This window comes from Cylas formicarius, unplaced genomic scaffold (assembly GCF_029955315.1).
Source record: "Cylas formicarius isolate icCylForm1 unplaced genomic scaffold, icCylForm1.1 PGA_scaffold_8__14_contigs__length_24414737, whole genome shotgun sequence".
NCBI lineage: Eukaryota > Metazoa > Arthropoda > Insecta > Coleoptera > Brentidae > Cylas > Cylas formicarius.
Window position 1 is genome coordinate 16,076,838 of NW_026844361.1, and position 25,645 is coordinate 16,102,482.

The 25,645-nt window shown below is 35.1% G+C and overlaps 1 protein-coding gene across 1 annotated transcript in view; it reads left to right on the forward strand.

Moving 5' to 3' along the window:
- The window catches only part of LOC132705913 (Krueppel-like factor 7), a 169,114-nt gene that overhangs the window by 63,462 nt on the left and 80,007 nt on the right, over positions 1-25,645 (forward strand). The window contains exon 3 of the mRNA XM_060676877.1: positions 19,538-19,615. Within this exon, the coding sequence (XP_060532860.1) occupies positions 19,538-19,615 (78 nt within the window). The remainder of the gene's footprint in view (positions 1-19,537; positions 19,616-25,645) is intronic.

Sequence of the window (25,645 nt, forward strand, 5' to 3'; positions counted from 1 at the left end):
GTCCGTAAAATGCGTTTCTGCATACTAAAGACTTGCTCCGCACGTGGGGAACCTCCTCAACAAACCAAGGCGTAGTTGAGACAGGAATAGACATACGAAAAATACTACATTTTAACAAGGTGAGAGAAACCTGATGGCGGAGCCTCCATATGACAAAGCAGTAAACAGACAATTTTTTTGAGAATGTGATCTACCTGTTCGAACCAGGAAAGTCTCGAGTCTACATACACTCCGAGGAATTTTACACACACTTTTCTGTTGGACTGTGATTTCATTGAAGCGTACTAATGAACTCTTATCTAAATCCGGTGTTAAAAAGACGATCATTTTAGTTTTACTTTTATTTAATATCAATCAACAGTAGTCTTCGTTGCAATGCTAAGTTGCTCAGACGATACTGCAGAAAGGGTAGAAACTGCATAATCCGCGAAAAGGGAAAAGTAATACTATGAACTAACACTATGAACAATAAAAGACCGAGTAAACTTTCCTGAGGTAAACCGCAATTCACTGGCCTGGAGTCAGAGACGTATTCTAATCCTAAGATATCTCGCAATTTGACCAACTTCATACGACCCCCAAGAAAAGACCTTAACCAATTTACCTCTAATACCATTTGAACAAAGCTTGCCCACTAAAATATCAACATCGACCAAGTCAAATGTTCTTTGTAGATCGAACAAAACACGTGCTGTCTGCTGCCCTTCTTCGAACTTGCAAAGAATATGCTTATATAAAGAGAGAATGACATCCTGCGTTGATCGCTTTTTTCGAAAACCAAATTGCATGCCGGAAAAAAGGTCTCGACTTTCCAAAAAATTTGAAAGTCTCGAATACAGCGCTTTTTCGAAGATTTTTGAAAAAACGGATAAGAGTGCTATATAGCTCTATAATTTGAAATAATTCTTGCACCGTCTTTTTATACAGTGATATGATTGCCGCATTTTTTAGGATGCTGGGAAAGGATCCATGCAAAACAGACTAATTACTGGAATATGTCATCGGTTCTACAATAGTATCGACACCACCTGGATTTAAATACATACGCTCTGCTGGCGAGATCGTATTTTTATCAGGTGAAAATATATTTTTCAAACTATTGACTGAAGTGACGTTTTCCACACGCTAGATCGATGTATAAATAGGTATTTTACAGAAGGGAGTAAAAAAAAACATTTTTGTAGCCGATGGAGTTTTATGCTTAAGTTTCTATACATTATTTCCATTAAATGTTGTCTTTGGAGGTAACGTCCAAACCATCTTATCCTCTAGTAGATAGAATGCAAAATCAGCTAAAATATTTCATTCGGAGACCTTCGCGCGGTAAAGACAAAGGTCCCCGATACTTTCTTTTGTCGTCATACGAACCAAATCAAAGGGCGACCTTCGCTATACAGTTCAACGCGATTGTTTCGGAACAATGGCGTGATATCACCCGAGTAATCACAAATTACAATTAGATGTTAATTACCGATCGAGATATGACTGGATATTCTCGCCACATGTCTCTCTAGATGATGTAATTAAGAGCTTTGGGGTTTAGTCCGAGATTAATCAACAAAGAGATGCGACACTGCAAGCCAAATGGTTCCGTGGTCATAGCTTTTTCTGCAGAAAGTTTTTTTTTTATTTTCGCTCCGTTTGTTCATTTATTTAATTGCCTCTCCTTCGAATATTGTTCCGCGTTTGAGTCCGGTTATTGTGCAGCCCGTATTTGCATATTATAAGGAGATGGGACGATGGCGGAGTTAGATATTTAACATTTAAGTGGGACGCGGCCTTTATGTAAATAAGATATAACAAATAAAGAGTGCGAGCATCTTCGTGGCAATATAACGACAATGATCGTTTCTACTTTCTATACGGGGCCGGGTCGACAGTCGAGGAATTTACATGTTTATGTGCGCCGTAAAAATGTAAAATAATTTCAACTTTGTCGCTGCCGCCGCGATATACAGGGCGATTCTCTTCGTGTCGTTCGAAAATCAAAGCATTTAAACATTCCGGAAAACATTCAGCTCAAAACACATGAATTTCCGTCCAGACTAGTGGCTAATAGCTGTCAATTTTCCATCACAACAGAACCAACATCAAAAAACTGCACACTAATTTTTAATAATGCCTCTAAATTTCCAATTTTACATAACTAATTCCTCTAATTTACAAAAACTCCCACTAAAGAAGCTGCCCACTAATTTCTAGTAAAGCCTATAAATTTCCAATTTTAGACAACGAATTCGTCCAATTTACAAAAATTCCCACTAAACAAACTGCCCACTAATTTCTAGTAATGCTTATAAATTTCCAATTTTAGGCAACGAATTCCTCTAATTGATAAAAATTCCAAAATTGTCAACTCATTTCTAGTAATTCCTCTAAATTTCCAGTTTTAGATAACTAATTCCTCTAATTTACAAAAAATCCCACTAAAGAAGCTGCCTACCAATTTCTAGTGACCCCTATAAATTTCCAATTTTAGACAACCAATTCCTCCAATTTACAAAAATTCCCACTAAAAAACTGCCCACTAATTTCTAGTAATTCCTATAAATTTCCAATTTTAGACAACGACTTCCTCCAATTTACAAAAATTCCCGCTGAAGAAACTGCCCACTAATTTCTAGTAATGCCTATAAATTTCCAGTTTTAGACAACGAATTCCTTTAATTGATAAAAATTCCCATTAAAGAAATTGTCAAGTCATTTCTAGTAATTCCTCTAAATTTCCAGTTTTAGATAACTAATTCCTCTAATTTACAAAAATTCTCACTAAAAAAACTGCCCACTAATTTCTAATTATGGCTTTAAATTCCGAATTTTAGATAACTAATTCCTCTAATTTACAAATATTCCCGATAATATAACCTCTAATAGCCACTAATTCCGTAACTAATTTCCCGAGACTAGATCCCTGCTAATCCATTATTAACTCCGGTAATACCAACCAATTTCGACGTCAAATTTTGTTAATAAGAATAAAAATTCATTATAAAAAAACAACTTTGGTATATAAAAATACTATGAATTCGTAACTGGAGGATAAATATTAGATAGTATTATTGTATTGTTTTAAAATATTATATAAGTTGATATATTTCATCTCACATCGGTCAAAGTTAATCTTGAGTGTAGTTGAGTAAGCTATAGAAGCCATTTAAAAAAGAAGTAGTTCTAGTAATAACACAAAGTGATAGTAAAAGGTAAGAAAAACATTATCAACCTACCAAGTATTAGAACTTACTTCTCCAAGGGACTGTTGAGTTCACTGACTTACAGAAACAGCTACACGTTTTGCTCTAGGTTACCCACCACCAACCATCACGACAGCCAGAGCATTTGAGAATCTTAGAAAGACCGAAACAATTCTAACAAGGCTAAGTTAGTTAATACAGAGAGAAATAAGTTCCTTAATCCTAGAATTGTAAACTTTCCAAAACCATTTTCGAATAATCCTATAAGCACATTAACAATCTAGTAAATTCTGTGGTAAATACGAGTCAATAAATATTTACAAATTAGTAGACAGAGAAATCGCAGAATGATATAAAACAGCACTAAATGAAAAATTTGAAAACAATACAATAGAAAACAAACAGCTTGGTGGTCGGAAAAGATTAAAGAACAAATAAAAAGGAAACATGGAAACCATATCGTAGCAGCAATACAGAAGAAAACTATGATCTATGGCTAAATGGATAGAGTTCGTTAAAAAAATGGAGAAAAATAGCAAAGCTAATCAACAGCACGATCAAAACACTCAGAAAAGATAAAATGAACTAAATTTCACAAATTAAAAACAAAAATGGAGGTTTTCTGGAACTATTAGGAGAAAAGGAAGATAATGATGGGTAGGAATTACAAGAAGAACCTACGCAAGTATGCCCTAGAGATAAACAAGATAACGAATATACAACAAAAGAAGTAATATAAGTAATAAAGGAATTCAAAAATGGAAAAGAACCAGGATACAGTAAAATAACAAAAAATTTGATGAAACACATTGGTGAAAGTGGAATGCAAATCATTGTCAAATTATATGTGGATCGAAGAATGCATACCTGAAGATTGGAGGATCTCTTTAGTAACCCCAATATTTAAGAAAGGGGATAAAGCCCTGGACAGAAAAATAAGACCGGTGATAAAAATGAAAATACTGTACAAGAATCTCAAGTGGATTCAGAAAGGGAAGAAAAGTATACAGGATCACATATTCGTAGTAAAATAAATAGCTTGAAAGGCAATAGATGAAGATAGTGAAACATATTTGGACTTCATTGACTTGAAGAAAGCGTTTGATAAAGAAGAGACAAATATGGAAAGTTCTATTTGAAAAAGGAATCGAAAACAAAACAATAAAATTAAGACAATGAGGTGGACTAAGCCCTTTCCTATTCACAGCCTATATTGATTAAATAATAAAATTTTCGGAAAAGAGATCTGGGATAATGCTCTGGTGGATTTTAGAATGAAAGTAAGTAAAAGTAAGACAAAAGTAATGGTGATAGCAAAGAAATATACTTAGGGGTAGAAATAGGGAACAACGGAAACTAGAAAAAAGATAAAAATTTTTGGAATGAATCGGAACTTCATAAGTAAAAAAGAAATATAAAAAAAACAAAAATAAATATCTATTAGATATTGACTAATCAAGAAAAAAACAAAATCCAAGCTCCGGATATGAAATAGCTGCGAAGAATTAAAGGAGTCACAAAAATAAGAAAGGACCTTGAAGTACATTCGACACTGGAATGCATTGGGCTGTTGGGACATATACAGGAGCTTGGAAGACATAAGACAAGTAAAGCAGTATTACTGAGATTCTGCCAAAAATAGGCAAAACTTGGAGTGATGCAACGCCGAAAATAAATAAAAATGGACAAAATTTGCACATAATATCATTACGCCAGTCATACTTAAGATGATATTAAAGGTATAAATGTACGATATTGTAAAACCAACCGGAAGATTTTTTGATTGCAATAACTTAGAGTAAGTATGGATAACGTGGTAGTGATAACACCCAGAACAATTTTTGGCTCTAAAATATTTAGAGGTAATTAACCCTGAGATAAAATACGCCAAGATACAATACAATGGAAAACCATTTTTCATGGACGTTTATTTTTTTTTAATTTGAAGCACCCCGTAGAAAAAAAATCGAAATACGGCGTAACGGCACTTCTGACATACAATCGGGTCCCATCGGGTTATTGCCGTTATATTTCTTATAATATACCAGGCGACCAATGATTTAGTGCCATCTGCGACAGGCAGTGACTGTTAATTTTAGTTTGTTGGCGTTTTCTACCCACTCGTGTTGTCTGTGCGCGTCCAGAACACTTTTTACTTGTTCTATGGCCGACCGGAGATCATCAATAATCCCCAATACGGTGCTGTTGTTTATGCCAAGGCAGGGCAACAAAATCGGCCAATGAATGCGTGAGATAATAAACAAATATATTTTTTCTCAGACACCCTGTATCGTGTTAACGTTATAAACTCAATGAATACACCAAGTCAAATCTCTTACAAATCTGTTCTGCATGTACGATTTTTATGCATGCAAAATTAAGTCTAATGCATACGACACCAAAATAAATCTGAAATCCGGACACATTCGAGGCACGAACCCAAGTATTTTAGAGCAGTTGTTTGCTACATAATGTTTGCGAGATGAATTACTTTAAGACTCCTAAGTCTTTATATTTTGACAAGTCTTCTTAATTGCACATTCTTTATAGTGCAATCAAATCTTTCTTCTTAGCACGTGAAAAACAATAAAATTTCTGTTAATTGAGGAATAATTCAACTTCAGCGAAACGAATATTAGCAAATATTTTAAGATCGGCGTAAAGAAGAAATCTCTAGAACAGCAAATATTTATCGGTATTAATAATAGACACTTAAAAAAGTTCAAAAAGTAAGGGGCCCAGATGAGACCCCTATGGAACTCGTCATGTAACTAAAAACAGTTTGGACTAGTGGTGGTCTAGCAACAAGGATATCTCGGATATTTTATTAAAGGCCTTGCAGAAGCAAGAGATCACTAAATTAGTCTCTAATGAGCGCGTGGAGAAGAAGTCATGCTGTGATATAAATGATATTCTCTAAAATCTTGCCATAAACTAAGGAAACTAGATAAAGAGCTTACTAACGTAATTATATAAATAAATTATATATATTTATATAAATTTTCTCATTTTCTTCCATACTCTTTAACTGCATGAAAACATATTCTTTATCAAAAATATCAAAAACTATTGAGTGCACATTAACACTATCTAGACTAAAATTGTCTGAACTGCAGTGAACAGTGGACTGATGCGTTATCGTCAGCGGACATACCGGTGGGTGCGACAATGGCACGTGTCAAAAAATAGCTATTTTTAGTTGTAGCATAAAACTCGCACATTTGTATTTTAACAACGAACAATACCGGCACATAGTTATCTTTTCAATTCCGCTAGAGAAAGTTAATGCCACTATTCAATTTCCCGCCTTTTTTAACGATCTTACGGGCAAAACCGGCACATAACCCGGTGTGTCTGTGATCGCCGCAGATTACACACATAATGTTGTTAAAATGAGTTACGAGGAGTTTTTTGTAACTGAAACTTATGTTAATGTTCATTGGTGCAGTTCAGACGATATCTGTTTTCAAAGCAGAAAAAGGTGCTTCTGACACAATTTTCTATAAAACGTCTTTTAGTAAGACTGACTACAGAAGCGTAAGCATTAGGCAAAGAAAAATGCGAGCAGGCGCGAATTTTACATCTTTTGAAAATGTGATCTCAACCGTGCTTATCAAGTGGCCAAAAAGGAATGCTATTAATAAATGTCATAGTCACTTATAATAGCCTGAAATGTGCTTTGAAAATAGTACTTTTGTTTATTTTCCAAAAAGCAGGTCAATTGGTTGTTGGTTTAACTTTAGAACAACTTAGCTATTGCTTAGGTGCCATGTTTCTTATAATTTGAAGAACAATAGCTGCCAAAAACTATAGGTCCGCTCTCCGTTTATTTTTTATGTATTAAAAGACACATAGTTGTTTCTTGTATTTTAGAAATAATACCTACTTCAACATGTATCAAAAACTATAGGTCGGTTGTTTTTAGTTATAGCTTTTAGATGTTTTTTTTGGGTTGTTTTTTTTTTGGTTGCACATTTTTTAGTCTTTTATTAATTTCCAGCTTGTTTTTTTTAAGTCACTACTATCTCGCAAATGAACCTGGTAAATTATATTTTTATACGTATTTTTATAATAAAATGATATTAAAACTTTGATCTACTGATTTATCAAAACATTGCACTTTATTTGTGAAATTTATGTGTGCAAAAAAATCGATAAAAGCACAAAATTTAAAAACATTTAAAAAGGAACCTCAAACAATATTTTTTGTTTTAAAAAGAGAATAATACAAATCAATGTATGATTATAAAGACATATTACTACAAAGTTTGTAATACCTAGGAGAGTTTCTCGGACTTGTGTGCCACTATTGTACCCAGTGAGCAATATGTAGTAACTAAAAAACTTCCACCTCCCACCTCATACATAGAAGGATTATGTAGCACTTAATCTACGTATATTCAACAGGCCTGTAATCTGAAACGCAAATCCTGTATGTGAGGAAAGTATTTTCTCAGCAGTTAACAACCAACCAATAGAAGAAACATTACTTACATCAAACAATATATAAAACAAACAAATTAAGCTTGAACACGGGCAAAGCAAGCGCCTCATACCTTTTGCGAAGGTACTTAAATATGCTGACAAAATCCATCCAATTTTCCGGATTTTGTCATGGAAAATATTTTAACAAACAAATTTTCACCTGGTGTATTGCCTGTAATATTCTTCTTTGAGTGCCCTACAGTGGTCTGCTACGTCCTGGGCCTCGATTATCCTCTATCTTTTCGTGTAATAGTTTGCATTACGCATAACGTGACCAAAGTACTCCAGTTTTCAATCTTTAAGGGTGTTTAAAACTTTTTTTTCTTTCTTTATTGTATGAAGAACTTTTATGTTTGTAATTCTGTCCATCCAGGGAATCTTGAGTATCCTACGAAAACTTCCAACCTCTTGCACATTGCATCTGAGAGTGACCCCGTAGAACAGGACACTAAATACTTAGCAACGTAGCATAATAAATACCAGAAAAGACAATATTTTGCTTAACTATACACCGACAAGAGTCCCAAACACTTAAACAGCGATTTTCTGTATTTTGTTTTTTTTTATTCTATTCTATTCTATTGCCTGAAGGTTTCTAGACATTTTAATATTGACGTGTCGAGGCCCGCACGCCACAAAAACGGTAATTCGCTTCTTGCTATTTCTTCAGCGACCCGGTCACTTTTTAGGTTATGTTTAAGTTTTTTGTTTGGTCAATTTGAGTGCGCGGGCAGTTCTAATTTGCCGAACGGAACGGAAACGCGGCAATCAAATCCAATTACCCGTAACTGTGCTCCGAGCCGCTTCCTTTTCTCCGGGCCGTGCTTTTTGTACGGTTCTGAAGTAATTTTCTCTCGAAAAAAAAAACAAAGAAAATGACGACGGGACCAAAACGATCAATCTCAATTGTGGCGCGTACATTAGATTTCCGATCTTTGAAGCGATTTTTACTCCGCGTTCTTAACCTGACGCTCCAAGCAATAAAATAAAATGTTTAGGTGGAACAAATTTTTATAAAGCTGAGACTACCTAGGAGAGGTGGTACTCAAAAAAGGTCCGCCATCTTGAAAATCGGTACTTTTGTACAAATTCTTGTTATATTTCTAAAACTATTACATATATCAAAGAATATCAAAAGAGCAAAATTGAAGGGCATAAAACATCTATCAATAAATACAAAATAAAATACACATATGAGGAGGATTTGGATATGTAATATTATAACTGACATGTCACAAAATCTTTGGAAAATATTTAACTAAAATAACAAGAATGCTTTTGAAAAATAGTCGCTGGGCGGGGCAAGTTCAATGTTCGAAGTAGAGGTTAGTTCCTGGTTCAAGAATTTTTTGAAAATAGTAAATGGTTTTCGAGAAAATAAGTTTTCTCTGAAACCATGCAGTGCGCAATAATAATCAATGACGTCATCGCGTCTTCACGGCCCCCGAAATAACGATTTCAATATGGATTTTTTCAAATATCCCGAGCAGCGTAAATAAATTTTTTTTAGCTTTTGATGCGGCCTATGATACCGTTTGAACCAATAAGCCATATTATTTACGATATTTGATTTGGGGCTAATACTTTGTAAAAGAATAATTTTCTAGGTCTTTTAGATTTTTGCCTATAATTAGAAAACCCTGTATATAATCGAAAAAATACCCGAAATAAATCTTCTGAATCTTCTGCGTCTGCCGGTTAAAGTATTTTGCCAATCGGATGAACGATTACGGAGGAAAACATATTTTTCTGGAAGCTAAAATTACCCAAAAAAAAAATTCAAACATTTTCCAATTTCTACCGTTTAAATTTCGACACGGACTTTTACTTCTCTGCTAAATTTGAAATTGATATCTGCAAATTTAGGACACCTAACACATTTCTCATTTAGCACGCAATATCGGTAACACTTTATCGCTATATCGCAATATGAGATCTGAAAGTGAGATCAACTTTCAATAATAGGGGGACCCATTTTTCATTTTTTTTAAATTTGCGGCGCACCCTGTATATTCTTGAAATATTGTTAGGAATAAAAGTTTATAGAGCCGTATCTTCTGCTTCTCTGGTCCAAGAATTTTTTTCTTCTTGTAAACAGTTTTTGAAAAATGATGTTTTTTGTAGACCCTTGCACGCGCGATTTTTTATTTTTTTAGAATACTTCCCGACCCCCCAGCCCCCCCATTTTTAATAGGTTCCATCACGGGCCAAAGCATATATATGCCAAATATGAAGTTTATTGCTTCAAATTTCGGACACTTATCGTGTTTCATAACAATGTCCAAAAAACGGTCGAAAATCGCGAAAACCAAATGTATACTGGATCAGGGTCGTGTCTTATGAGCTCATGTGCCTCGTGGAGGGTTAAAAAGGAGGCAAATTTAAATTTTGTAACTCCAACGGTTCAAAAGTCATTCAGGAAAAACCAAAAGACGAGAACGGAGAACGGACAGACAAAAAAAAAATTTTTTTCGACGCAGATCATTTCCAATGGCGATCCCATAGGACCTACCGTTACCGAGATATAAAATTTTTATACGAGCGCAGATACTTTCGAAAAATTCAATTTCATCAATTTTCGAAAGTAACAAGCAAAAAATACAAAAAAAAAACATGAACGAATTAATTTTCATCAAGGTCGCCTGAATCAGTTTTTCAGTTATTACATGATATTGCAGTTGGCACAGATACTAGAGCACGGTATGTTAGACTTCTTGCAGCTGCAGAGCTTGCTATGCTTTGCATGAACAAAATATCATTTCCAACACAAACTCCGGAGCTACCGGTCTCGATTCCAAATAATTTTTTTGATTTCCTATCTAGTGCTGAAGATATGCCCTTAAACGATGGTTTTTTGAAGACCATGGTCTGGAGTTGTGTGGAAAAAAGGTTTCCATCTTCTCTTGTATGTCACCAAGAGAAAATTGGCATATTTCCTTTTTATTCTCATCTAAATATTAACATAATTTTTTGAAAGCATCTACACCTTCAGCATTTTCTGGTCTACTAACTTATTTCCCGGTCTTAGTATTTGTGAAAGATGCATAACAGCTTTGATGATAGCGTGCTTCCGCTGCAACTAGATATATTTGAGATATTATGCGGCTCTTTACTTCAAATCCCCATTGATCCTTTCTTCTTTCGCAGTGTTTTATGATGATATTTTTAACTTCCAGTGTTGTGACAAGGCTGGTTTTATTAGCAGAAAAGATGAACCGGCTCAAAGCGTGTCAAAAGCCAACATTCACCAAAAAAAGGTGATGCTCTCCGTTTGGTGGGATGTCAAAGGAATCGTTTTTTTTTTTGAGCTTTTGCCGGACAATACAACGATTAATTCAGAAGTCTATTGTCATCAACTGGACAAATTGAATGATTCACTTAAAGAGAAGAGGCCCGAATTAATCAACAGGAAGGGTGTAGTGTTCCACCAGGATAATGCGAGACCTCACACAAGTTTGGTCACTCGCCAAAAACTTTTACAGCTTGCATGGGACGTACTGCAACATCCACCATATTCTCCAGATCTGGCGCCTTGCGACTACTATTTGTTCCGGTCCCTGCCAAATTTTTTGGATGGCAAAACCTTTACCTCAAATGAAGATGTCAAAAACCACCTGAACCAGTTTTTTGCCAGCAAGGACCAAAACTTTTCTAAGAGGGGAATTATGTTACTGCCAGAAAGATGGCAAAAGGTGTTGGACCAGAACGGCCAATATATAATTTAATAAAATATTTATTCATTATACGAAAATTGTCTTTCATGTTCCCCAAAAAAAACGAAATGACTTTCCGAACAACCCAATACTTGGTCTGGTGTAGTCCCTTCTGCATTTTACGTGAACTGGCAGCTCAGTTCTCTTCTCCCATAAAATCAACTTCCCATCATTTCGATCCTCGCTTGCTTTTTTCAACGTTCTGTTTAATTTTAACTGTATCTGCATATTCTGAAACAAAAACATCAACTACCACAGTTTTCCTGAATCTTACGACCACGTAGACGACATCGTAAGCTATTGGCCGAGCAATTTGATAACCATAACCTCACTATACTATATATACTACATACTATTCTCTCTTAAAGTAGCATGACAAATTAATAAACTTAGGGAATAAATTGAATAACCTCACTTACCTGGAAATCCTGAAATTTTGATTTTCCTGACTAACTTCAGATGAGCTTTCTCCATTACAAAGTACTTGTTTGTCCTAACAATGTTTCTATTCAACACCTCAAGTAAAAACTCAACACCAGTCAAACAAATAAACAACGAATTGGGTTATTTACTTTTACCGCTCAACACTACTAGCAAGTTAGTTCTATTGTACTAATCGTCAGGAAGAAGGGAATGATGTGTAAAATACTCTACCTCCTTATTCATTAATAACGATGTAACAGATTGATAAAACTTGACAAACAAAGCTGTCACAAAGATTCGCAGTTTAGTAAAAGAAGGAAGTGTTAATATAGGCTGAATGTCCAATTTTTTGACAATATGTAGTCAATAGTTGCACTTACGGTTTGAGCGGAAGCGACGTAACTTTCGAATTTTAAATCACACCACCTACATCTTTTTGCATTTTTATATTATATTCTTTTTTTTGTGTTTTTCAATTTTTATTTAATTTCAGAAAATTGTGTCTAGCAGGCTGAGACCATCATAAATAAATACGATTTACCGGGTCACCTGATCATGGGAAAAATTGTAATCGCAACTTTTCTTTACTTGTCTAATGGCAAAAAGCATTTAATGTAATGAACTATATCGTGTTGTTGGAAGTGTTTTCGGAGCATTGAAGATGCCAAGTGAGATTTTGGCGAAACGTCTGCAGGATTCCAATCGGAGTTCAACGAGCGAACGGATGATATCCCGGAATATAGTGTCATCACATTTTTCCATCCGTGAATCAATACGTGAGAATATATATATATATATATATATATATATATATATATATATATATATATATATATATATATATATATATATATATATATATATATATATATATATATGACACTATATTCCGGGATATCATCCGTTCGCTCGTTGAACTCCGACTGGAATCCTGCAAATCCTGCATCCGACTGGAATCCTGCAGACGTTTCGCCAAAATCTCACTTGGCATCTTCAATGCTCGCGCTCCGAAAACACTTCGAACGGATGATATCCCGGAATATAGTGTCATCACATTTTTCCATCCGTGAATCAATACGTGAGAATATATATATATATATATATATATGTATATATATATATATATATATATATATATATATATATATATATATATATATATATATATATATATATATATATATATATATATATATATATATATATATATATATATATATGATGACACTATATTCCGGGATATCATCCGTTCGCTCGTTGAACTCCGACTGGAATCCTGCATCCGACTGGAATCCTGCAAATCTTGCATCCGACTGGAATCCTGCAGACGTTTCGCCAAAAAAATTCACTTGGCATCTTCAATGCTCGCGCTCCGAAAACACTTCGAACACTCGGAGCGCGAGCATTGAAGATGCCAAGTGAGATTTTGGCGAAACGTCTGCAGGATTCCAGTCGGATGCAAGATTTGCAGGATTCCAGTCGGATGCAGGATTCCAGTCGGAGTTCAACGAGCGAACGGATGATATCCCGGAATATAGTGTCATCACATTTTTCCATCCGTGAATCAATACGTGAGAATATATATATATATATATATATATATATATATATATATATATATATATATATATATATATATATATATATATATATATATATATATATATATATATATATATATATATATATATATATATATATATATATATATATTGTTTCGTGTTCGCTTTTTCTCATTTATATTGATCTGCTTTATGGTTAGACTTAACTGTCAATTATTTTATACCATAATTAATATTTTATATCAAATAATTAATATACGACAATTGTAGGTTAAGTGAAGAAATATAACCACAACTTCATGCTTTGGGATATGTTCTTGCATCTGGATTCTTCCTGCGTCGGTTATTGTTGAGTGTTGAGTCGAACTTCCTGACGTTGCACCAATGTTGGCTTTTTCAGAGCATTCTACTCTTTACTTCCTTATATATTGTTTGAGGGGATTAGAGCCAAATAAGGGACATAAACATAGTCTCGGATAACTGACTCCCATATTAATTAAAAATCTTAGTCTATAGACTGTCGGATTTTTCGTTGGCAAAAAAAATATTACATGCAAGAATTTTAGTTTTATAGACTAAAATTTTATGTACGGTTTCACGGCAACTGTTGATAAGTTTATTTGTCTTAGTCTTAAGGCTCCTTCATGTTCTTTGACCCTAATTGATATTTTCAGCCAATGTATTCTTTGCCGCATATGCATAGAATGCTGTAAACTCCTGGCATCCCAAATGGAATTTTGTCTTTGACGGATCAAAGAGAGACTTTTGGACAAGTGGTAAATCTGGTTTGGAAGTTATATTTCTTTAGAACTTTTGATATGTGGTCAGTGATGTTTTGAATGTAAGTAAGGACAACAGTGGCAAGTGTGGGATTTCTTTCGGGCTCATTGCTATTGAAAGATTGTGGTGAAGTGTCTTTTGTGGTGGAACCCTTAATATCTATAATGTGATAATTATTAGAGAGAAGAGCAGAGGTAAGGTGTTTTAATTCTGGGTCCATTGACTCAGAGAGTTGATAACCGATGATTTTTGGGCCGGATGGTGATATCGGTCCGTGTGTGTTTAAATGTATAAGAAAATCTATTAGGGATTCTTGACCATGAGGCCAAACAACAAAAGTATCCATAATATTGGTTTTAGACGGAAGAGCTTTCTTCTCGACGGCTTCCTATAGCTGTTCCCGACGTTTGTTCAAAAATTTGTTCCAGACAAGCATTTTTCAATTAAAGTGGGAAGGTTTGGTTCCAGATTATCGGATTTTAATATATCTCAAATGAAATTGAGAGTTTCACGAATAGGGACTTTAGAAAAGAGGGATTCTACATCGAAACTAACCACCAGAATATCTTGTGTATCCAGGAATTTTAGAGGCATAAGGGGTGACATACTTTTTCAGAGAGTGTGATAGAATAATAGAATAATAGAATTAAGATTACGTTCCATATATGGCGTAGGATCTTTTTTAAGTTGACGATATGACCACTGCTTTTAGGATTACGATGTCTGGATTAGATTTTAGGGCAATGCGTTCGGGCTTTGGAATATTAGATTTAGGAGGCTTCGATTTTTTAAGGATTTTTGCGGTTTCAAATCAAAGAACCCAACAGGATGATTGGCAAAACGTCAGCAAGTTTCATCTATTCGATTTTAAAAAGTTAAATAATAATCGATTTACTTATTTTTTCTACAGACTAACTAACACGCCCGATTAAAATTTACTAAAACTTGAAATATGTTACCATATTGTGGGTAACATTTAGTAACATTTGCTGATAGCTGCGTGCCCCAAACCAACGACCGCGGTTGGTTCGACCAGGCAAGCCCCGCCTCCGCGTGCGTAAATCAAAGAGACACGCCGACGTCATCAGATCAAAGTATCCCACACTACGTCTTCTGCGTTTTCCTCGTTCTGCGAAGAAATAAGCGAGCCGCCTTAACGATAATGATAAGATCCTGGTTTAACTACTAAATGTGTATTCTAATGGGCGCCATTTTAGGATAGCGTATTCAGAACTTAAGTTTCGAACCAAATATAGAGCAATTATGCCGTTTTTGGTAAATAAAGACTTTGAATATGCCATTCTCCCATCGTTAATCGTACGAGGCTCGGTCGTAAAAACACGAGCTATGTACGATGACGATCCGAAGATAAGACTCTTTAACCTATGACGTGATTTGTGATTGGCGAGTGGGCTTATTATTGAGCCCGACGGCGAAAACGACAGGAAAATGGATTGTTTAAGGACCACGAAATATAGTTACGTCTAATTGTTCCACGTAGGTTTGGAAAACACCACGATAATAGTGGTCATTTAAGAAGAATAGTATTTCTCTTCTCTTAAGACAGACAGACATAATTTTTTTTGCAATCCGTTCAACTAAACACTTGCATTTTTGGTTGCGGTAGTATGAGAATTCCAAGAAATCCATATTACGTGGGAATTTTAAATCGAACACCCCATATTTTATATTGGCATTTAAATGATCAATTAATTTTTCATCTAAAAGGATCAAACTATGAGCGATCAATTTTCACTGGTTTTCGAGTTACAAGCAAAAAACCAAAATATTGGAATTAAAGCGAATTAAACTAATCATCTATCAACTGGGTAGCAAAGTTCCAGAATGTTTTGCAGAATCTAAAACTTTCATAACATACAGGGTGTTCCATTGAAAAAAAAGAAGTTGATATACGTTATGAGTATACCTGGCAACACCACACGGTCAAAAACCTTTTGAGGTTTTTAACATAAGTCATTCTCCATGAACGTGAATAACGCTGTATACGGTTACCGTTTCAGTATTTTTCAAAAATGTGCACTTGAAACAAACTATTTTGCTATTAAAAACATTTTGCTATAAAAAACCTTCAACCTAGTTCGATCAACAGGACAATTGTTTTTCACATGAGACACCTTGTATATTTCTGATGTATACAATTTCCATTTCAAAAATATAGCGCACTTGACATTTTGCTCGATTGTTAATCGAAATAGACTTTGTGGGTTTTCGCTTCGTCTTTTAGATCATTGATCGAGCGTTTTATAAAAACCAAAAAAAATGCAGTCAGCATTTTTTACAACGATCAATAATCTGAGAGAAAACAGGACATTTTCAGAAGATTGCCACAGATTTAGAAAAAAAAAACAAAAAACTATACCTCAAAATGAAATAGGGAGTACAGGAAATACCAAATTTTTCAGACACACTCAAAAGTTAACTGAAGTTAAGCTTTATAAAATATATTAGAAAAAAATTACATAAAATTAACTACAACAGGAATATTACCTTACTCTATAAACTAAGAAGTAATTATTGAGTAATTTTTGATTGAGTATAATTAGGTAAATGCGATGCAATAAGAAATAATTTTATTTAAGGGGTTATTGACACATGATGTCCTGCTTAATATTGGTTAAAAACTAATAAGAAAGATGCCCCTAAAACCAAATTTGCTGAATCTCACCATAATTAACAAAACTGAAAATTTGTCTACAATAGATCCAATTGACACGCAGCAAAACAGCAAACAGATACTCAATTAGCGTGATTAAAAAAGTCTGTGGATTAAATACTCCATCTTACATACCTGGGAATTTAATTATCCTGAAGTCGACTCGATTAGTTGCTCAATTAACACTAAAAATACATGTAGCTCGGCGTATGAATTTTCCAACAAAAATCTGAAACACTCGTTACTGGACTAGAAAAAAAGCTAGGTTACGACCTGATGAGACAACCATCGATTGAGAAAAATGACCACATTGCCATGACGGCCAAATTTCAGCTACAAATTAAACAAAGCTCAACACACAAGTCAGCAGACTACAGTCAGATCATTGAACATCTTCAAAACCAGTTCTTCACTGAAGAAAGCACCAGTAGCTACGAACATGTAATTATTAAACTGAACTCGCTGACTGCAGAGAGTTTTAAGAACGCTGACAGGGAACGACACGTATATAGAACTCTGAGAATTTACCGAGATTATAACAATGGTCTAAAACAACACATATCTCTAACTCAATTCCCACTTAAGGATACTTCTGGGAACCGCCACATCAGAACTAGAGAGAGTAAAAAGAGAGTAAAATCCAGATGAAGATGAAATTCTAGCTGTATTTCTAACAATTGTATTGTCTCATTATCTGCAGGTAAAGTCAGCTGCCAGAAGAGTGGAAAACAACAATTTTTAGATAAAGAAAAAAATAGCAATTTATTAATTAAACAACTTTCATTAACTATCCTGAATTCAAAAACCTACCCAAGCCGATGGCAACGGACAGCCAATTGACATCGTTGAGGTTTTGATTAGGTTTCTTTCACAGAATTGCTTGTCAGATAGAGTGGTTTATAATGGAAATCGTCTTAGTGAGGAAACTGTACCATCAACCTCTATTAATTAGTCTATAAATAAAGAAATTCTTCCCAAAAAAGAGAACTCACTATTATAACATGCGATAAGAGTTGTTACTGTGATAACCTAAGTGCGGATCGGATCCATTTCCACGATATAAATATAGTCGCGGATAATGTCAGCTACCACTCAAGGAAATCGTAGAAAAAATACCAACGTCTTCTTCTTACAGTCGAGACGATTGCGATATTACATCGAGAAGCGTGATTGAAAGCGCTCGGATGCCATCCGAAGAATTTCTACGACCGTCATACCTTGCAAAACGATACGCTATGAAATGAAATCGCAACGTTTCGACTTTTAATGAATTGGTCTGGTAGGTAGATTTATATGCTCTCTCCTGTAAGTAAGAACAGTTTTTGATTGCCAAAGCTTCACCGTTTAGGAAAGAAGCAGAGTTTTTTGCCTTCGGCTAGAAATCATAAAATCCAAATCGTACGCCACATTTTATTAATGTTGAACATTGGCGTATTATTCGGAAAAACGGAATTAACACATACAGGGCGTCCCAATTTTTTGGCAATAAGTGGGTATTAATTAGATATTTTGATGTAGAATAACTTTTTTTTATAAATATTCTAATATTGCTTTATGGCCAAATTTACTACTTTATTTATATTTATAATAAACAACGCAAAAATGGAGTTTTCACTGCATGGACGAACAATAATAGAGGAATCTCACCTATGAAACTCTGTTTTCAGCATTTGTATGCACAAGGTACCGAAGTACGGTCCTGAAATGTCATTGTGGAGTCGCCAGTTGTGTGAGTTACCAAAGTTAAACACCGGATTATGTCCTATCATTCGGGAAACTATATCACAAAATTTAGAGAAAAGAAACATCAAATCCGGAGTCTGCCCGCGACATTCAATCTCCATAGAGACGTTTCAGTAACTTTAAACTTAAGCATTTTGATTCTTCCGGAACTTCATTGAACAGCATATAGACGTTATAAGAGAAAAATTTTTGATGTGGTGGGGGCGATATATAACCACATTTTACTATGAAGGTACTGGGGACACTTTGTATAAGATTATATGAAACTGGATCCCTGGCACGTATACCATTAATGAAACGTAAACACGATTTTTGTTGACGTCATACAAATACAAACATGGGCCATATACAGTATCACAAAAACTAAAGTGACTTAAAACCAATGAATCAGTCAAACTTGTTTTTAATTACTTTAACCACAAATGTCTGGTTGGATCTAACCTACTTAGATTGCCATATGCTGTACGTATCATCTTATTAACATGAGTTTTAAATCGAGTGCCAAGCATCCGAGCATTTAGTTCTTCACTTTGAATTGAATTGAATTAAACCTTTTTGCATTAATTTCTAAATTACGATAATTCAACAACTCTATTAATCTTTCTAAATGTCCATTGTTAATATTTGTGTCTGACTGAAAAAATGAAAGGTACTCAACATATTTCGTCGCTTACCCTTTGTTGGAGATTTTAATTACGTCATCTGTGACATTGCTCGCTATTCAATGACTGGTAGTATGCTAATCGGTTTCAGGTCACTAAAATTTGAGTTTTTAGGGAGGGAAATTACTTTCGACATCTTTCACTTCTCTGGAAGCACTTTATCAAATTAGACAGGATTTGACAGGTCAAAAGGACCATATTAACATTTAATAGTGGATGACGAACTTTCCCACTACTTTTAATTTGACTTTCATAGTCCGTAGATTAAGGTTATGAGAAGAGTAATGAGAAATATTTTTTTCAGGACGAATGTCGGACCGACGTGACCCGGTCGATTGGGGCGCCCCGTCCGGGGGTCCCCCTATCGCCGACAGCTCCCGAGGTAACGTACCAATTTTTTAATAACAATAATAATAATAACAAATTAACAATTTTTTTTACCGCTATTACTGTTAACGTGAACATAACACATTGTCGCAATCTACTGGCAATGACCGGGCACGTAGTTTTCAGGGGGAGGCAATCAATAAAAACACTCCGTTACTTACAGATCAGCAGCTAGTATTTTGTAAAAGCGAATGTTTAGCTACCCACTAGCTGCTCAACTTACAGACCAGTACAGCACTTGTTCGGTAATTTTAAACTAGACAGCCATACTTTATGAAGTTGTCAACTTACGCCAGACACATATTGCATTCTGAAACACTTTATAAGGTCTAAAACGGTCTCATAAGAGGCGACGTTATTCGGAATCCATTTGGAACTATTAAACTTAAAATTAGTTCACTGCATATCGAAATATGTTCTGCGCGCTGTCCAAGAGATCCTTAATATCCTGCGTGCATATCATTTCAAGCTCTTCTATTCTCCTGCGACATGCTGCATTTAATGTCCGACCAATAAGTTGCGATGGAGAATATTTAGCGCTTTGAGAAGTCTCATCCTGGTCATTTTCTGAATGTTGTGGTCTTTTCAGATTTTAGCCAGTCTACTCAAAGCTTCCTTCCCTCCTTCTCTTGATTCCTTGCCCCAAGATAGATGATAGTGCCCCTCTATATGATGAATGTGTCGAAGTGGTATTGGGAATGCCTGAGGTCTATCCGCAATCAGCAGGCAGGATTTGGACCCATTTAGACGTAGGCCTGATTCCAAGCTAGCAGCTTCCCCACATTTAAGGAGTTCAAACATTTCTTGTTCAGTTTGTGCCAGAACTATCTAAGTTTGACACTTTCTTCCCGACAATAGAGACTCCGCTATCCCAGTTTTTTAGAGCCCTTCTAATGATCGATTATCCGTAGATATTAAAGAGAAGTATGGAAAGTATGCAACCCTGTCTAACGCCTTTTCCCATGTTGAATCCTGTTGAGAATTGCCATTCCATTTGTATTGAAAGATATATACGAGATGTTCTATAATCGTCTCCACTGTACTGTGTCAAATCCCTTGGTGAAGTCGAAGTCTTCTTCTTCTTCTTCTTCTTAGTCGTATTCTCATGTCTGAGAAATCGTGATCTCGCGGAGGTATTTTAAGATTCGCCGACGACATACTATGGACAGTCTGTCTTTCACCTTCAGCTCCCTTAGTATAGATTCATTGGTACCTTTCTCAATTCATGAAATTCGTAGCATACTTCACCGACACCACATCTCAAAGGCGTCTGTCTATCTTTCGTGTCTCTGGTGATTTAATAGTGCAGAATTCCGCTCCGTATAGACAGATTGAGTATACAACTGATTTAACCAGCATTATTTTCGTGTTTCTTGTGATGTATCGATCTTTCTATATTCTGGTGAGGTTGCTTATGGCTCCTCGTGCCATTGCTATTCGTCCTTTTATTTCCTTTTCGGACCCGCCCTGATTGCTTATTAGGGATCCCGGGTACACAAATTCATCTAAATTTTCTATGTTTGGGATATTGTTGAGATTTATATTTCCTTGGAACATCTGCCTTCCAAGTATATCTCTTCATATGGATTTGAAAGATAATATGTAATCAGTTTACTTGACAAACTTATGTTTATAACCACTACTGCAACACAACTTTATTTAGAACACTGGACACGTGTTTCACCAACCAAGTTGGCATCATCCTCAGATGATATAAACTAGTTTACATCATCCATCTGCCGATGAACCCAACTTGGTTGTATGTTGTTGTTGGTTGTTGGTTGGTTGTGGTGCAGTAGTGGTTATAAAAGTAAGTTTGTTGATCTTCCACCACAGGTTCCAGTCTCCCCGAACCAGTTTACTCGAATTAAATGAAAAAAATAAACATGAATGACATCTATAAGAGCACTCGCAGTACTGGATTTTCGTTTACTATTTTATGGTACTATTCTATTAACAATTAGATTTGATTATAGAGGACTTTTTTAATTATTTTAACAGCGCTGGAAATATGCTCATTATTTTTAAGGTTTATATAACAAACTACCGTTTATTTTAAACAAGAAATCGCCACTTAAGTGTTTCGCATGACTTTTTAACCGCTCTATATTATTTGATGGGGCAGGCATCCAATGATTCAATATAATAAAGACTTTACAAATATTTATTGTGCTCATCTTTTCAATAAGTCGATTCGGATGTCCAAGTATTGGAAGAACTTTTTATTTAAAAAAAAATGGAAGTACACAAAAGGTGGCTACTGGAGGATTACAAATAAAATTTAACCAATTTCCCAAAGATTTTGCAGACCCCAAAATCAAAATGAGGGTATTTAAATAATCGTTTGTATCGTAAGGCTTATGCTTATCGTAAGGTAATGCTAATGGCAAAATGCTTTAAAGCAGATGGCTTTCAATTTTAGCGTCTTACTTCATTCTAGGCTTTATTATTACATACTTGACGGAATCAGTTTTTTTTTATTTTAATTTAATAACTGTATTCCACTCAGGTTCTCGGTTTTTCCCTGATATCTTCGAATCGGATCAGAATTTTCGCGACTTTGAAATTGTTTTAAATAAAGCATCAAAATACGCAACTTTGCTTCTGTTTGAGTGACTTCGTATCTCTTATGGTTTCAATAGTTCCCCTTGAATTTGCGACAACCTGTACATAATAATTGTTTGCTATGCATGAATAACAGTAATAATTTTCACTGGATGAATAAGAGTTCCGACTCTGCTGTTGTTTTGGTGCACTGGCAACATCGACATCGGAAGAAAATATTTCTAAACTATTGTAGAGATTTGGGAAAGGCCACTATCTTAAGTAGGAGGAAAGCCATAGTTCTTCCTCCGCCATTCAAGTGTTCAGGTCTGATTTCATTTTCGCACTAATTAAAAGGCAAACTCAAACGTGTCTTGCAAATAATAATAAGAATAATAATAATAATAATAATAATAAAATTTATTTCGAATCAAAATAATACAGAAAGTATCACAAAATTTAGCATTATCGTTCATTCCCTAGATACTGAAAGTAATATTCAAATTGAATATTATGTCCGATGCTTAACAAGTTTGCTTTCGAAAAATCGTCACTGGGCGGGGCAAGTTCGTAGCGCGTAGCGCGACGCAGCTTTTTATTATAAAAAGAACTTCCCGGTTTCGTGTGGTAAAGGGATGCACTGTTTTTCTATCGTGCTCCTGCGGACCACTATCGAACTTTCGGAAAATCGATATAATTTAATTTTGCATGCACCCTGTATAAAATGTCCTTCACATCTTGTCGAACTTCAAACTTACAGCAAACATCGGTAAATATTAGAATTTGCACAAATAATAGCGTGGTCGAATGATATTGTTTCAAATATCTCGCGCCCCGTATAATTGACGAAACCTGAAACTCTCTCACGGCACACTTTACGATACTAGTCAAATAAAATTATCCCATCTATAACGGGTTTTCATTTATCGCCAATAATTTACCCACAAAAACGGAAATTTTTAGGATATTTTAAATTTTTTGCCCATAAACGGCACACCCTGTATATGATACAATTATTGTTCGAGGCAGAGGTCATAACCCTGGATTTTCCACGCGTCCTGGTTCAATAATTTTGTGAAAATATTAAATGGTTTTCGAGAAAATAAATTTTATCTGAAACCATGCAGTGCGCTGTAATAATGACGTCATCGCCTCTTGACAGTGCCCAAAATAACGACTTCAATATGGATTTTTTCAAATATCTCGAGCAGCGTAAGTGACGAAAACTGCAAATACAAAAATGGTAGGTCTTGATGCGGCCTATGACACCGTTCGAACCAATTAGCCATATTTTTTACGATTTTTGATTTGCGGCTAATGATTTACTCTGTAAAAAAATAATTTTCTAGGTCTTTTAGATTTTTGCCTATAATTTGAAAACCCTGTATATAACCGAAAAAATGCCCCAAATAAATGTTATTGCACTGGATCTTCTGCGTCCGCCGGTTAAAGAATTTTGCCAATCGGATGAACGATTATGGATGAAAATATATTTTTCTGGAAGCTAAAATTACCAAAAAAAAAAATTTCAAACATTTAAAAAAATACTTGGTAAAATTGGATTGTGCCCAATGTCTATCGTTTAAATGTAGACTTTTAGTTCTCTGCTAAATTTGAAGTTGATATCTGCAAATTTAGGACACCTAACACATTTTTCATTTATCACGGAATATCGTGTACCCTGTACAATAGGTGAAAACCTTAAATACAAAAGTTTTTTCTGTCTATGCGGGCTATAACGCAATATAAAAGAAAGTGAGATCTGAATCATATTCTTTAAGTTATAACCAATTTTCTATAATACGGGCACCCACTTTTCAGTTATTTTGAATTTGCGGCGCACCCTGTATATTTTTGAAAAATTGTCAAAAATAAAAGTATCCGTATCTTCATACGAGCGCAGATACTTTCGAAAATTCGATTTCATCGATTTTCAAAAGTAACAAGCAATAAAAAAATAAAAAAGTTTTCTACAGTTGGAAACAGAAATACAAAAACAAAAATATAACTAAAAAACACATAAAGTATAGGATAAACTTTTAATTTAAAAATAAATGAAAGTACAGAAAAGATTGCTACTACAGGATTGTAAACAAACTTTAACCAATTTCCTAAAGATTTTGCAGATTCAAAAGTCAAAATGACGGGCTGAAACGGCACTTTTCGATCGGCGTCTAATTACTTCATCCACCATTAACGATAAGGACTCCGAATCCACTTCGGAAAACGACTATTTTTAGATGTGACCGGCGTGCCCGCCATTATTATATACTCCGGGCATAGAAAGAAAAAAATGGTAAAAAAGGAGGTGTTAAATCTGCGGGCCGCAATCTACCAGCGCGTTTGCCAGCTGTCGCCGGCCATTTGAATTATCCGCTTAACTGTTGTACGCATTAATTAAAAGAAGATGAGGCCGCCGCCGGTACGTGACGGCCATGACGATTCGGATGCAACCTCTATAAACGTGAAGGTGAAGCGCTCACGACAATGCAGTCGAGTGTGCCTTGCATTTGAACGACAATCGACGAAAGCGACCTATGGGATCGTCATTGCTACAGAAATGATCAGTTCTCGTCTTTTGGCACATAAGCTTATAAGAGATGGCCCTGATGCGACTTCGGTATCCATCTTTTTTTCGCGATTTTCGACTGTTTTTTGGACCTTGCTATGAAACACGATAGGTGTTCGAAATTTGAAGCAATCGACTTCATATTTGGCATATCTATGCAGCTTTGCCCCGTGACGGAACCTATTGAAAATGGGGGGCTGGGGGGTCGGCAAGTATTCTAAAAAAATAAAAAAAGACCAAAAAAATTTTTGAACTAGAAAAAGCTATCGACTTTTATTCTTGACATTTTTTCAAAAATATACAGGGTGCGCTGCAAATTCAAAAAATCTTAAAAATGGGTCCCCATATTATTGAAAATTGGTTGGTTATAACTGAAAAACTATGATTCAGATCTTACTTTCTTTTATATTGCGATATAGCCCGCATAGACACCAAAAACTTTTGTACTTAAGGTTTTCACCTGTTGTACAGGATGTTCCCGATATTCCCTGCTAAGTGAGTGTCCTGAATTTGCAGATATCAACTTCAAATTTAGCAGAGAAGTAAAAATAGAAATTGGGCGCAATCAAATTTTACAAAGTATTTTTCAAAAATGTTTGAAAATATGTTTTTCTCCATAATCGTTCATCCGATCGGCAAAATTCTTTAATCGGCAGACGCAGAATACCATTTATTTTGGCCATTTTTTTCGATTATATACGGAGTTTTCAAATTATAGGCAAAAATCTAAAAGACATAGAAAATTGTTCTTTTACATAGCAAATTATTAGCTGCAAATCAAAAATCGTAACAAATATGGCTAATTGGTTCGAACGCTGTCATAGGCCGCATCAAGACCTACCATTTTTGTATTTGTGGTTTTCGTCTGTCACATACAATGCTCGGGATATTTGAAAAAATCCATATTGAAAT